The sequence below is a fragment of the Balaenoptera physalus genome (genome assembly GCF_965194825.1).
Source record: "Balaenoptera physalus genome assembly, chromosome: 8".
NCBI classification, from domain to species: Eukaryota; Metazoa; Chordata; class Mammalia; order Artiodactyla; family Balaenopteridae; genus Balaenoptera; species Balaenoptera physalus.
The window spans coordinates 17085427-17100894 of NC_138887.1; the positions used below are offsets into that span (position 1 = coordinate 17085427).

General features: G+C 39.7%; 1 protein-coding gene across 1 annotated transcript in view; it reads left to right on the forward strand.

The window, feature by feature from the left end:
• The first annotated feature begins 4901 nt into the window (after nucleotides 1-4901).
• Nucleotides 4902-15468, forward strand: part of NAMPT (nicotinamide phosphoribosyltransferase) — a 38511-nt gene continuing 27944 nt past the window's right edge. The window contains exons 1-3 of the mRNA XM_082473578.1: nucleotides 4902-5195; nucleotides 5746-5904; nucleotides 14470-14626. Of these exons, the coding sequence (XP_082329704.1) occupies nucleotides 5848-5904; nucleotides 14470-14626 (214 nt within the window). The 5' untranslated portion in view covers nucleotides 4902-5195; nucleotides 5746-5847. The remainder of the gene's footprint in view (nucleotides 5196-5745; nucleotides 5905-14469; nucleotides 14627-15468) is intronic.

Genomic DNA, 15468 nt, shown 5'->3' on the forward strand with positions numbered 1-15468 from the left:
AAGTTGTTCCTGTATTTAAGGGTCATATGTATATGCAGTTTTATCTTGATTCTACTGTCCAATGCTGAATATACTGGGGATTATGAAGTAGCTACCTGTACTGTTTTATTTCCCCCAACTCCAGATCCCAGACATTTCATACCTGCTTTGGAAAAGAACAGAGGACAAATGTGACATTTCTTTTTGAAGTCTTCATGCTTCTTTGTACATTACTATGTATATACTAGGTGTTTTTATATTCCTATTGAACTTAATTGTATTCCTTTTCCTGCTTCCTACTCAATAGCAAGAAACTCCTTTTGACATTGGGCTTCTATAAATGTTCAGCAACTTCAACAACTATCCTTTCTTGTTTTTTTTCTAAATTTTTCTTGGGGTATAGTTGATTTACAATGTTCTGTTAATTTCAGATGTACAGCAAAGTGAATCAGTTATACATATACATATATCCACTCTTTCTTAGATTCTCTTCACATATAGGTCATTACAGAGTATTGAGTAGAGTTCCCTGTGCTATACAGTAGGTCCTTATTAGTTATCTATTTTATATATAGTAGTGTGCATATGTCAGTCCCAATCTCCCAATTTATCCCTCCCCCCCTTTGCCCCCTGGTCATCATAAGTTTGTTTTCTACATCTGTGACTCTATTTCTGTTTTCTAAATAAGTTCATTTGTACCATTTTTTTTAGATTCCACATATAAGCAATATCATATGGTATTTGTCTTTCTCTGTCTGACTTCACTCAATATGACAATCTCTAGGTCCATCCATGCTGCTGCAAATGGCATTATTTCATTATTTTTTACGGCTGAGTAGTGTTCCATTGTATATATGAAACACATCTTCTTTATCCACTCCTCTGTCCATGGGCATTTAGGTTGCTTTCATGTCTTGGCTATTGTAAGTAGTGCTGCAATGAACATTGGGGTGCCTGTATCTTTTCAAATTATGATATATGCCCAGGAGTGGGATTACTGGATCATATGGTAGTTCTATATTTAGTTTTTTGAGGAACCTCCTTACTGTTCTCCATAGTGGTTGTACCAATTTACATTCCCACCAACAGTGTAGGAGGGTTCCCTTTTCTCCACACCCTCTCCAGCATTTATTGTTGATTTTTTTTTTGATGACGGCCATTCTGACTGGTATAACGTGATACCTCATTGTAGTTTTGTTTTGCATTTCTCTAGTAATTAGTGATATTGGGCATCTTTTCATGTGCTTTTTGGTCATCTGTATGTCTTCTTGGAGAACTTTCTATTTAGATCCTTCACCCATTTTTTGATTGGGTTGTTTTGTTTTTTTTTTATATTGAGCTGCATGAGCTATTTGTATATTTTGGAGATTAATCCCTTGTTTATCACTTCATTTGCAAATATTTTCTCCCATTCTGTGGGTTGTCTTTTCATTTTGTTTATGGTTTCCTTTGCTGTGCAAAAGTTTTCAAGTTTAATTAGGTGCCATTTGTTTACTTTTCTTATTTTCATTACTCTAGGAGGTGGATCAAAAAAGATCTTGCTGCGATTTATGTCAGAGACTGTGCTGCCTATGTTTTCGTCTAAGAGTCTTATAGTATCAGGTCTTACATTTAGGTCTTTAATCCATTTTGAGTTTATTTTTGTGTATGGTGTTAGAGAATGTTCTAATTTCATTCTTTTACATGTAGCTGTCCAGTTTTCCCAGCACCACTTATTGAAGAGACTGTCTTTTCTCCATTGTATATTGAAGATTGCTTTGGCTATTCGGGGTCTTTTGTGTTTCCATACAAATTGTAAGATTTTTTTGTTCTAACAACTGTCCTTTCTCTAAGGAGGGCAAAATGGTGCTCATCTCCAAATCCTGTAAAGTAAAATGGGAACATGGAAATGGAAACATAAGAAAACAGAATGGGAAAAGAGGGGGAAAATATTTTAAATGATTTCAAGAAAACCAGTCTTTAGTTTTCTTGAGATATAATTTATACACAATACAATTCACCAATTTTAAGTATAGACTTCAATTAATTCTGACATATGTGAACAGTTGTATAATCACTATCACACATATCATTTCCTTTACCCCAAAAAGTTTCCTCATGCCCCTTTGCATTCAGTCAGCTACCCTTAGCCTCAGCCTCTGACAATCACTTTCTTTCACACTAGTTTTGCCTTTCTAGAATTTTATATAAATGAGATCATACAGTATGTAGCCTTTTCTGTTTAGCTTCTTCAAGGAAACCAGTCTTCTGCTGAAGATATGAAAGCAGCTGACAGGTTAGGAAAGGCAAGGAAAATAACAAAGTTCACCAGTCCAAGTGCCCATCAACTTTGGCTTCATCCTAAGTAATGATTCCCAAGAAAAAAATTGAGTTTTGTGTGCTAGTTATATTTTTCTAAAACTCATTAAAAATAAATACATAATGATTAAAATAAAAATGCATATCTGTGTACCATTGATATGTACCATATACTACCATCAGTGATAAAAACTCTCTTAGAACGCTGCATGAAAATATCTCGACAGTCTTTTATAGTCCTAACAGTCTCATTCTCTCAGTCATTGATTGTGGCCATTGAGTCTAAAAGTGGCCATCAGCAAAATTTATAAGTAATTATGACATCCAAATCCCCACTCATAGCATCATAACATGTACACATTTTCCTTACTTTGCCCAGGAAAATAATTGGTTAGGAGAGTGTAGCACAGTCAGACCACAAGACCATAGAAAGTGTACCAGAACATTTTGTAATGGAAGGTCTATGAACAATCCAAGTATGTGTGCTAATTCTTCCTGTATGTGGGTTACATTTACTCTATCACTTCTATACTTTTAGACTAAGACTCAGCAGTTTTCTGTGCGTCTCTATGTGATTGTAGAGGACCCAGCAAACTGAGTCAGGGTTGGGCAGCGCTGATAATCAGATTCACAAAGACCCATGTCTTTCTGTAGATGAGACCTTTTCCTTACAAAATTAGAACTCTGGGGTGTCCCCAAAGGGCCATGGAAGTTTGAATAAGAAAAAGGTTTAAGTTTAATTTTAAAATTCCTGTTTTACATTTGTCTTCGCGACAGCTTTTGCTCCTTGGTAAGGCTAGAGAAAGTTATGTAGGGTAATGGCTAGGACCATTGTCAGGAGTTCCAGGTGGGTGAGTCCCACACCTACATCTCCAGTGTTATTACTGAGGTGAACTCAGGTTTGATTAGAATATCCGAGGCAACTTTGAAATACAAAAGTGTACCAAAGGCTGTCTGGAAGGGTGTGTGGAAACAGGCTAGTGCAGGAAAACCCACTTTGATCAAATGTATGAGTCACAGGCCTTTCATAGCTCTCTGAGGAAGATAGACAAGGAGCTGGATGCCCAATTCACCAAGCTTGACTGGCTGTTTGGTAGGAATGGCAGATTAATCCAGGACTTTGAACAAAGTGAGGGGGGGCCCATTTGAGTCTTTGTTTTCGTCATTATTTGTCATGTTGCGGGGACCTATGAGAAACAGTTTCTCAGATCTATTATATGCTACTAGATAAACATACTAAATGCTAGCTGTTAAATTGTCCTTCAGGGAAGGCCATTTCAAAATGAAACCTTGACTTTGTATTTGGTGATAATTTCATAGTTGTAAATCCTGACTAACTCAAAATTCTTCCTGCTTAGCCATGTAGTTACATATAGAGTGTGCCTAATTCTACCTTAGACAAATGGTGATTTTCTATTGGTAACATGACTTCTTTTTCCTCTCTGGAGACTGCTGTGAGGGTTTAAGTTGCTAATATGGGTGCAGGCTTTATGAGTTTCTGCGTTTAACAAGCAATGCCAATGTAATATTGACATTTTTACTTGCACTGATATTAAGCCTTTTCACCTTAAAACTGTAAATTCAGCTCAAAGAATGCAGTTCAAATTTTATTTTGACTTTTTAAAAAAATGCTACCATAAACAAAGCCCTCTTTGTAATCAGAATTCTTTTTTTTTTTTTTCCTGCATAAGGTGCATAGAACAATGGTCAGTTATATACATACATGGATTCCAGGAAGCTAAGCAAAAAGCATTTGTCATTTAAGTAAAGTAGGTTATAGAAATTTTAAATGAATGAAGGGAAAAAAGCTCCAAATTAAGAGGAGCAAAAAGGATCATATTTTTTCTTTGAATGGCACTGCTTAAACTAATATAACAGAATCTCCCCTAATAAAATTTTTAATATTTTAATTATTTAAATAGTTTTAAAAGTAATTTTCCGTAGTAAACACACGTAAGGTCAACCAAAAAAGCCTCGTTTGTTTTAAACCTTGTTGTTGAAAATAATTCTAAATGCATTAGCATTTTTCACTACCTTGGTAAGTGCCTAGGGATATCTCACTACCTTGGTGAGTGCCTAGGGATATCTCACTACTTCTGTGATCTTTGCTTGTACTGCATCTACCTATAGATGGAGGCATTTGTCAGGAATCTGTACTGACTCCGTGACATTGTCTGGACTGAAGTTGCTTCTAATTGAAGCGGTGTCAGTTTTCGCGCAATGAAACTCTAAATTCACAGCCTCCACCCCGACCCCCCACCCCCATAAAATGAGACTTTCACTAATTTGAATGACAATCTGTAAAGTTCCCGTACTGGTTTTCATTAAATCGCTGTTTCCCAGCTACTTGTATCTTGTAAAACCTAAATCTTAAAAAAAAAAGAGAGAGAGAAGCAGCTATTGATCATGGGGACAAAGGGAATCATAGTTTTACCCAAAAATGCAACCACGTATGAGAACTGCGCAAATGGATGGTCCGCATTTGGCTGAAGTCATCCGACGTCGCTTCACTCGCTTTTTTATTTCCAGGTTGCCAACCCGTTTCCCAAGATTGAGCGATTACAACGATGACTAAAGTCAGTCTCGCACCCTGTCAAAGACTTGGCTCGTTGCCGTTTACTTCTCGGCAATATTAGATTCAACTAGGTCTTGTCCTCTGATTATCTGTGAGGATTGAATTCAACCCCCGACTTTGGGCGCAGGCTATTTTCTCGGGGAAAGTCTAAACATCCTCAGAGGATCAAGAGCTCAGCCATAGAGCTGGAGGAAAGCGGAGTCGATGCTTCAGATTAAAGGGGCCCCCCAGACCTATTCCTCACCGCAGCTCTTCAGATTTTAAAGCGAGGGTTAGGAGGACCAGGAGGGACACGAGGGATGGAGGCAAAAGGCTCGATCCTTAATCCGAGCCAGAGACAAAGGTGAGTAACTGCGCGAGGGGGACGGGGAGACGGGCAGAGGGAGGCTCCTTGGGCCCCTAGCCGGATGGCGTGACTTCAAGAGGACTCAGAAAACGGGCCAGGACTGGGTAGGATAGAAAGGTGCCAGCGGGGCGGGCGAACCGGCTAATCGCAGAGGTGGCGAGGCTGGGAACGCCCCCTCCCGGCCCCGCCCCACTGCGCCGGGCAGGGAAACGAAAGCCAAGCCGGCGCCCGGGTCACTGGCCGGGGCGGCCCCGCAGCCTCAGGCTTCCCAGGATGGGCGACTCCGAGAAGGGAGCGTGCCTCACGTCCTACCCGCCCCGCCCCCCTGCGCGCTGCGCACGCGCGGCCGCGCCCCGCCCCTCGCGTCCCTGCCGGGGCGATGGGTCTGGGGCGGGGGCGGGGAGCTGGGGTGAGGAGGCTGCCGGAGTCCCTAGACTACGAGCGCGCGCACCGCCTCCCCCGCCGCGTCACTGCTCCCAGGCCCGCCCTCTTCTGGTCCCTCCTCCCAGCTCCGTTTCCCCCTCCTCTTACCCTCCCCCTCCGACAGAGCGGTGACTTAAGCAACGGAGCGCGGTGAAGCCCATTTTTCTCCTTCCTCGCAGCCGCGCCGGGCAGCCCGCGGCGCGCGGCCCCTACACTCCGGCCCGAGATGAATGCTGCGGCAGAAGCCGAGTTCAACATCCTCCTGGCCACCGACTCGTACAAGGTAGAAGCTCGGGGCGGGGGTAGGTGACGGAGGAAGAGAGGGCGCGTCGGGGACCAGCGCGAGGCTGCGGGGCAGGGGCGGCCGGGCTGGGGTCGTGGCGCGAGGCGGCCCCGAGGGAAGGCGCGGCGGCGGCGGCGGCGACTAGGGGCAGGTGAGGCTGGCGCCGCAGTGGGGAGGAGGCGGATGGAGGAGGGATGGAGGAGGGATGGAGGGATAGACGGCAGGAGGCGGGGCCTGGTGGGTGCGTGGTTGAGGGGGGGGCGCGGCGAGGGGCTGAGGCGGGCCCGAGCTGGTGCCGCGCGCCCGCTGCCCGGGGCTCGGGGCGGCTCAGCTCGGCTCAGCGGGCCGGCGGCTGGGGTGGCTGGGGCGTCACCGGCCGAGCTCACGTCTTCCGCAGGAGCGCGGCCTTTTGGCCCCGGGCCGGGCTGGGCGAGGGCTCGCCCGAGGAGCGGGTCAGTTAGGTAACGGCCCCTTGGGTTCCACGGTGGAAAGACTGAGCCGGGTTTGAGAAGTGGGGTTTTCCCCGCGGAGCTGAGTCTAGCGCGCTCACCCCTTAGCCGGCAGGTACGCCCCTTCCCGAGGAACGGGCGGGCGAAGCCCTAGTAGGGGTGCCAGAGCAGCCAGCCACGTTCCTCTGCCTGTGGCCCGGGTGCGGAGGACACTTATCTGTCCCTGGTAGCCCTCCTGGATTCCCCCGTCCCACTCCACTGGGCTCCGTTTCAAACTCCTTTGCTCCTGGTGATCACTCACGCTCCTTATCTCTTGTTGGAAAGGCCGATCTGCCCTTATTCCGTTAGGACCACTACAAGATTTCTGTGAAAAGGAAAGTGAAACACGAGGTGTTAAATGAACTGTAGTTAACCTTGGAGAACTTGTTGAGAGAGAAGCGACACAACATTCTCTTACTGTGGCTATTGGACGCTTGCATGTATAGCTGACCCGTTAATTTTATTTGAAACCCACATTTGTAAAGGGAAGAGTGATTAAAGAGAAATCCGGCAAATATCCTTTCCCCTAGTTTACAAATTATATGAAATAAACTGGATTATACTTTGCTAACAAGCTTTGTTAGGACACCTAAAAGATGACATGTCAGACTGGAAACTCCACTTTCGCAGAATAAATGTTTGTTTTTACTTGAGCAGCATCGTAGTTTGGAATATAGTGATTAAAGCATAATGTTTTCAGATTTTGGTTTTCGTTGTGGTTTTTGTTGCTTTTTGTTTTTTCTTAAATTTTCCGGTAAAGTATTTTGGAGAATCCTATTTTAGTTAAGTTCTCTGTTGAACTTTCCTTCCCAGCTGGTTTAAGATTCTACTTATGATAGTTTAGGTGGGTTATTATTTAAAGTAGAACCAGGTTTCTTTAACAAGTGGTCTTTTAAATGGAATTTTAAAGTGGAAATCTACACAATTGCAAGGATATCATAGTGCTATCAAGGATATTTTTACTTGTGCTCCTCTGTGGTCTCTTAGTTCAATTATAGTGTTTTGAGTATTTTTAATAGTGATTTTAGAATGGTCTCATGCATAGTTTTCTAGAACTTTATCCTTAACTAAATCTTTAAAATAATTTTCAAATTTTTTAATGTAGTAACTTATTTTATTGAAAATGGGAAATGTAAACGGAGGTTGATTGGTCCAACTTTAAAAAACGAAACAGACGTTTAAAGTATATATTCAGGGCTTCCCTGGTGGCACAGTGGTTAAGAATCCGCCTGCCAATGCAGGGGACATGGGTTCGAGCCCTGGTCCGGGAAGATCCCACGTGCAGCGGAGCAACTAATCCCGTGGGCCACGACTACTGAGCCTGCGCTCTAGAGCCCACGAGCCACAGCTGCTGAAGCCCGTGTGCCTGGAGCCCGTGCTCCGCAGCAAGAGAAGCCACCGCGATAAGAAGCCCGCGCACCGCAACGAAGGCCCAACACAGCCAAAAATAAATACAATAAATAAATTTAAATAAATAAATATTCATTTCTGTAATCTCATACTTTATTATACATAATGATGAACTAAGGAAATAGGTAAATGTGGTTGTTTCTTCTGTTTTTATCCTGGGTTCTTGTTATAAATGAAAAGGACCCTTAAGTGTTAACCATTTATATTTTCAAAATGGTTTAAACATTACAAAACAGTGTGTAAGCTTCTTTGGTTTGTAGTTCCTCTAGCCATTATATATAAGGAATGTAAATTGCTTTAACATCAGTTTCCTGGGATGAAAGGTAAGAGTGGTTACCTTAAAGTTTTCTAATCTGCTAGCAAGGCATTCTTAACTACACTATCAGAATTTGCATCTATTTAATTAACTTTATTCCTGTCAATTTGCAAGTCAGACTGGTGTATGTTATCCCCTTTCGAATATAAAACCTTTTAAGAAGATTATCATCTTTGTAAGATATTTCATTTCCCTCCCTCCCCCACAAAAAAAACCCTCAAGAGGATTCAGTCAGGATATGTTTTATACCAGTGGTTTACAGCAGTACAGTAAAATAAGTAGTGTATTGCACACTCACAATTTAGTCTTTTAAGTTTCATTTTCCTTACACTTTTAGTGGTCCTTATAGCCTGTTTATCATTTTCGGCTTTTTATCTTCTTAGATGAAGAGGAGACAGAAATGGTAATCTTGAGTCTAGAAGTGGTGAAATTCACTTTTATTAGGAAATTACATGAGAATGTTACATGCATATCATCAGTACTTGCATCCTGTTGGCCAGTTAAAGTAGGTAGCTAACAGCTTTAGATGTATTGATGGAAGAGAGCAGAATATTGTTGATTTATTTTTTCTAGAACTGAAGCAAGGATAATTGGCTGTCTAGGCACTATAGAAAGGTGTTTTGCAAGTAGATGGGATAGTGTCCAAGCGCATGACAACATGTGGGAATTTTGTTTTCACTTGTATCCTTTCCAGAGGGATGGGGACAATTTGGGCCAAAGGAGAGGCATTTAAGATGCATATTCATTTCTGTAATCTCATACTTTATTATACATATTGATGAACTAAGGAAATAGGTGAATGTGGTTGTTTCTTCTGTTTTTATCCTGGGTTCTTGTTACAAATGAAAAGGACACTTAAGTGTTAACCATTTATGTTTTCAAAATGGTTTAAAGGAAAATTATCTACTGTGTTATATTTACATTGTGCTAAGCCAGCTAGAGAAAGGTGCGTTTGGGCTGGCCTTAGCCATTGCAGTGCTTAAAAAGCATTTGGAATGTTTTTTTATAAAAGAGACAGGTCATTTTTTTCACTTATTTCTGGGATAGCCATTGATCAGTTTCTGTATAACCAGATCATTAAAAGATTCATTTCTGTTCCATTCTTCCTTCCCCTCCTATGTAGATAATGTTTGTAACAAACTACAGCAGAGAATCATTTTAACATTTCTGAACATTTTACCTGTTAGCAGATTAAAATCGATGATGTTGTCAATTGAGCCCTAGTTGGAAAAAATAATGTATAGCACAAGAAAGTAATCCCTAAGCAATTTACAGTTTAAACCACATCACACGTTAGTTATGAAATGTGCTGTCCAGTGTGGGTTGCTTCTCAAAAGGTCATTTAAAACTGGTTATCTAGAACTCAGCACATTTTCATGCATTAATTTAATAAATATTGGAGGCCTACTAGATATTATAAAATACGAAAGATGTCCCTTACAATCTAAGATGGGTGAAAGTTGATTTTAGAAAAGTTATAAAAGGCTGTATAATCCATGTATGATGATTAAGCACCCAAGTTAGCTTTTTTTAAAAAAGAGCTTGCTTCCTCATTCGTAGCGGAATAACAAATCTTAATTTGGGGCTTTTTGGAGGAAAAGATTTGGGGATAAATGAGAATCTTATGGGCAAGTTAGTCCTGCCTTGGACTTTTAGCTACGCAGTGTCTTCCTCTGAGCTGTTCCTATTTTTCATAGTTGCTTCTCTTTCACCGCTTCTGAACAGGCACTTAAGTATGGTCACAGCGGCAGCCTAAGCCTTGTGAGACATGTGGCCCTGCTGCAGTTTGTATGTCAGAGAGTACCTGTTCATTCTTAGGACAGAGTTTTTCCAGTAAGTTTTATGTTATAAATTATTGGAAAAACCCAGGCAACAGAAATAAAATCCTGTATGTAAATCATGAACATACCTCATAGGAAGATTGGATTAGGTCAGTAATAATTGTAGAGTATCTTGCAAAACAAAAATACCAGAAACTGGTATCCTTTTTGTCAGTTTATGAAATCTCTCTTAAAGGTGTGGCAAAAAAAGGTACAAGTTGCCGGGAACTCTGCCTGATTTAAGGGAAGAGGCAGCATAATGATAATGGCTGGTTTTACAGTTTATCCCCTTCACCAAAATAATGTAATCCAAAAATCCTTAAGTTGTATTTTGAAGTTATTATTGCTTCAAAAGCCAAATAGCAATGAATTATTTTCTGGGGCAACAGAAGTCCAGGGCTTGACAAATCTTGAATAATATTGAAAAGAGGAAAGAATCAGTTATGATTTTTGCTGTTTCTGGCACATTACCTTTGAAGAGGCAGAGAGTCTTAGCCAATGTAAGTGCCTCTTATGAGTGCCCTTAGACATTACATAGGTAACATAGCTTAGTTTGTGACTTTGGGTCCGTTATTCCATGTGCTCTTCCATACACATGGTGTTGTTAAAATGTTGGCTTGTGATTATTTCTTAGTGATTAACTGTAAAAGGAGGTTAGTAGTAGTTGCCTTTGGTCATGTGATCCCATTGTGGGAGGAAAGCTCTTGGAAATATTATCACGTCACCCTTATGGGAAATCTAGAGAAACTCAGGAGAAAATTATACTTCGCTCTCACAGAAAGATTCTATGCAACTTAAATATTTCTCATACCTCTCTTGAACTGCTATACAGGGATATCTGGGACTGCAGTTTTTAGAAGCTTATTTTTTCATTAAGTAAATCAACCACATAACTAACTGTGAAGCTAAGTTTTATTAGAAGAGCTACATTTTTCTGTGTGCCTCTGTTCTTTACCACACATATATTTATGTACTGGCAGTACTCTGTTAGTTGCAGGAAGGCTATGCCACTTGAGGAAACATTTTTAGGGGTAATGTTTGCTGAGGATATTATGAGAAATTTGTTTTTTTCTCTTCATCTTATAAATAATTTTAAATTTATTGTACAACTATTTTCTCTAGTGATGTAAGTCAAAGCAGTGCTGAAAAACAACATGATTTAAGGGCTCCCTTTTGGCAGGTCACTTTAATTTTGCATATTATGAAACTTTTTGTTAGTGTTTACTTAACATATTTAAAACTAAGCTCTTGATTTCCCTACCCAGTCCTTCCATGGCTTTCCCCATCTCAGTAAATGGCACCATTATTCACTCAGTTGCTCAAGCCAAAAATCTAGGAGACATCCTTAATTCCTTCCCCTCTTTATTCCCAAATCTAATCTATCAGCCTACTTCTCCAAAGACACCGAGCCGGTCTCTCACCTAACCTAGTCTTTGGCAATAGCCTCTTAATGCTCTGTGTCCACTCTGGTCACCCCGTAATCCATTCTCCATCTCTGCCAAGCTGATCCTTGTCAAATGTGAATCAGATCATATTCACTCCAGCTTAAAGCATGCTAATGGCTTCCCACTGCACTTCAGGTAAAATTCAAGCTCCTTGGTAGCCTGTGAGCCTTACATGATCTTGTCCCTGCATCTCTCTCTCTCTGACCTTACCATGTACCTCCTCCCCATTCTCTAAGCGCCAACCACAGTGGTCTTCATTCTCTTCTGTCCCTGAAGTCAAGATATTTCCTATTTCCTCGTCATTTAGACCTTGCTCACATGTTACTATCTCAGAGAAGCCTTCTTGGCCTCCACTTTAGTCTCCTAGGCCCCTTCTGGTCCATCATTTTCTTTTAATTTTTCATAGCATCCATCTAGCTCAAATTATTTTGTTTATGATCTCTCAGCCCTCACTAGCCCTATGAGAGTAAGGGCTAGTCAGTCTGTTTTACTTCCCCATCCTCAGCATCTGAAACAGTGCCTGATACACAGTTGGTACAGAGTATATATTTGTGAATGCATGAACTATTTATAAAATAACAGTTTATTGATTTGTATTTCTGCTATATCATCTCATCTTCTGGTGAAAGTTCCAAGGGGCTCAGGGTGATAAGTTTAGCAGAAAGTAAAATGAAGAGGACAGTAAACCTAGCAAAACTAGAATTATCTATTGGCTGTATTCTTAGAAAATATTTACTAAGAAGCTCTGTTTAAATTTGTTTCCCATTAAAACAATGTGTATATGCCAATATAAATAGATTTGAATAATACTATTTTATTCCTCTTTAAACATATTGGGTGTGAGTAGGGAGTTAATAGTAAATTACGTTTCATAGTTAATTGCCAGAGTTTGCCTTACGTGACTTAGATTCTTTAGCTAAATTCTGAAACAGTTTTCTTAAGTTTCTCCAAAGAAGATTTTAGAAGTCATACTTCATTTCTAATCAAGCCTAGACAATTTTGTATTTTTAATAACGTTTGTTTTCAGAGAGGCATTCTGAATATTTATGCAAGGGTTTTAAGTACCATAATTAAAGAATACAACTGAAGTAAAGTTTTAAAATTATAAACATATTTAATTATTGTCCTGAACAGGAACTGTATTTGTATGATGGAAATTTTTTAATATACTTTTAGACCAAGATGGAGTTAAATAGCTTAGGGACAGTTTCCATTCAACTCTTGACTGCTTGGTCTACTCAGAAGATGAAAATAATTCATTTGCCTTCTAATACTTTTAAATCTGATACAGGAAAAACAAATTTATAAAGATGCACCATTAAGTATCTGAACTGTAAAGAAGGTCACATGTAACTATTGAGACACAGCTATGAATCTGACTTTTTTCAAATTTTACTTCATCGTGGTTGACTTTTCTTCCACCTCACTGCTTATTCCCACTAAGGGAGTTGGAGTTATTTAGATTATAAACTGGACATTTTCGTTTTTATATACATCTTGGGTACCTTTTCAAGTGGTGATATCTTTTTCTAATCAGTTTCTTAAGTAGTTAAAGTAGTAGTCATTTATTATTATGGTATCGTTCATATATACACATGTTTTTGCATTTTAGTGAATCGGCTAGTGGATTTAATTGCTCTGGATTCTGTATTAGCTACTTCACTTAGCTACTTCTTAAATCTTAAATTTACCCTGGTATCAGTCCCTGGGTTCTGACTTTAAAAAAACTGACATATACTTGTAGATTTTGATGAGGCCTCCGTATACCTTGTAGTATATAGATATGTGTACCTGAGCAAAACAGAAAGTTCCAGCTCTCTTACCTGACTTAGGCAATCAAACCACGTATTAACGTAAAGATTCACCTGCAAGATTACCTATAAGCTGCATCAGGGTACTATTTTTATAGAGTTGCAAGTTGCTTCTATTAGAAAGGAAACATATTTTAAACACTTGTGACTTTTTTTTCTCTCTCTGTATTCGTTTTAGAATTTTTGTGCAAAGCCACAAAGTTTCTTTAGGTTAAAACCAAGTTTTACTAGGATTGAGATTGTGCAGCCAAACAAGGAACACAGTAGTTTTCCTAAACTTGAGATCAGAGCTAAACAGAAAAAATGGTTTATGTTCACAGTGGTCATCCATGAAACTTGGTCTGCAAAGATTTATTCCACCATTACCCTGACTCACCACCCTATCCTTAAGCTTTAAGGCATTATTATTCCTCTTCTTTCAAATGGGAAAATATACACTATTCTTCCAGTTATTTTTTATTGATAAAATGTTGTAACCATATTAAAATATAATAAAATTCACATTATAATGAACACTCGCTTTTTTTTTTCTTAAAACAAAAACAGAAAAATTTTCAACAGTGGCTCTTACCCAAATTCATGGAAGAGAAAGTTGTGATAATGCCTCTTCATATCTTTAAATTCATAAGGATTTGATGTTGCACTGGATAGGCATTTATTTCCCAATTCAGAGGTAATTTGAGAAAAAGAAAGATTACAAAACAGGATATTTTTTCCACTGCTGCTGCTATTGCTTTCATCCAGGTTTTCACAGTGTCATTATGAAGACTAGAAGGGGTCATTTTCAGTACCTCATTATACAGATGAAGGAGAGTCGTGAGAAGTCATTGACTATTGACTTGTCGAGAGTTCCACACTTATATAGGAACAGTACCAAATTCTGCTTTCAGTTCATTCTTTTATATCATGTGTTTGTCCCCCAGGCAGCTGCTTCTCTTTCCCGAATGAAGGCTGTTCCCCAAGAGTAAATGAGATCTTTCTTGGCATTTTTTTTCCAAGTGTCCAGCTTAGAGGCCTTGTACTTCCTTAAGTTCAGTCCGTTTGTTTATAAAATTTAATACTCTCCTGCAGTTTTGAATTTAAGATACTGAACTATTAAAAGTATCTTAATAAGCATGATACTTACTTTTGATTCCTTATAGCCAGGAGAAGAAGCTGATCAACAGCAAATAAGTGTAGTTTCTCTGGTTTTAAATAATTTCAGGCTCTTTTTATCATAATTTACATTCTATTCTTCTGGTATTTTCTAATTCAGGTATTTTCTCTTTCATATAGGTTACTCACTATAAACAGTACCCACCCAACACAAGCAAAGTTTATTCCTACTTTGAATGCCGTGAAAAGAAGACAGAAAACTCCAAAATAAGGAAGGTGAAATATGAGGAAACAGTATTTTATGGGTTGCAGTACATTCTTAATAAGTACTTAAAAGGTATTGTTTTTCCTAATATGTTTAAAACACTGCTTTTATATACCTCATTATAGTTTTCCTCCGATATTGTTGTATTATTATTTTAAGTACCTTTTTGAATAGTCTAATTTTGATTTTTTTTTTTTTTAATTTATTTTTGGCTGCATCAGGTCTTCATTGCTGCACGCAGGCTTTCTCTAGTTGCGGTGAGCAGCGGCTACTCTTCGTTGCGGTGCGCAGGCTTCTCATTGCGGTGGCTTCTCTTGTTGCGGAGCACGGGCTCTAGGCACGCTGGCTTCAGTAGTTGTGGCTCGCGGGCTCTAGAGCGCAGGCTCAGTAGTTGTGGCGCACAGGCTTCATTGATCCGCGGCATGTGGGATCTTCCCGGTCCAGGACTTGAACCCGTGTCCCCTGCCTTGGCAGGCGGGTTCTTAACCACTGTGCCACCAGGGAAGCCCTAGTTTGATATTTATTTAATTACCCTAACTACTTTAGGGGTTCTTTTGGAATTTTTAGAAATATGTTAATTTGAAAGCATTAAATTTTATAATTTGATGTATGTGCTTGGTGTTCTAAATATGACAAAGATTTTCCAAAACTAGTAAGACTGGGAATAAATTTAGAAAAGTGAGTAATTTTCTGAGGCTAATCTGGTTTGTTAATAGACTTTAGTCATTAATTCAAAATAAAGGATTTGTTACTGACCTGGGAACTCATTTTGAATTGTGGTAGCAATTATAATTAGAATATGTTTTGCTAGTCAGTTTTACCTTAAAGGCCTGTTTTTCAAAACTACCTGTAACGGTGGACTTAGTCTCAAATGCATTTTTTTTTAAGTTTTTGGCCGCACCCCATGGCATGTG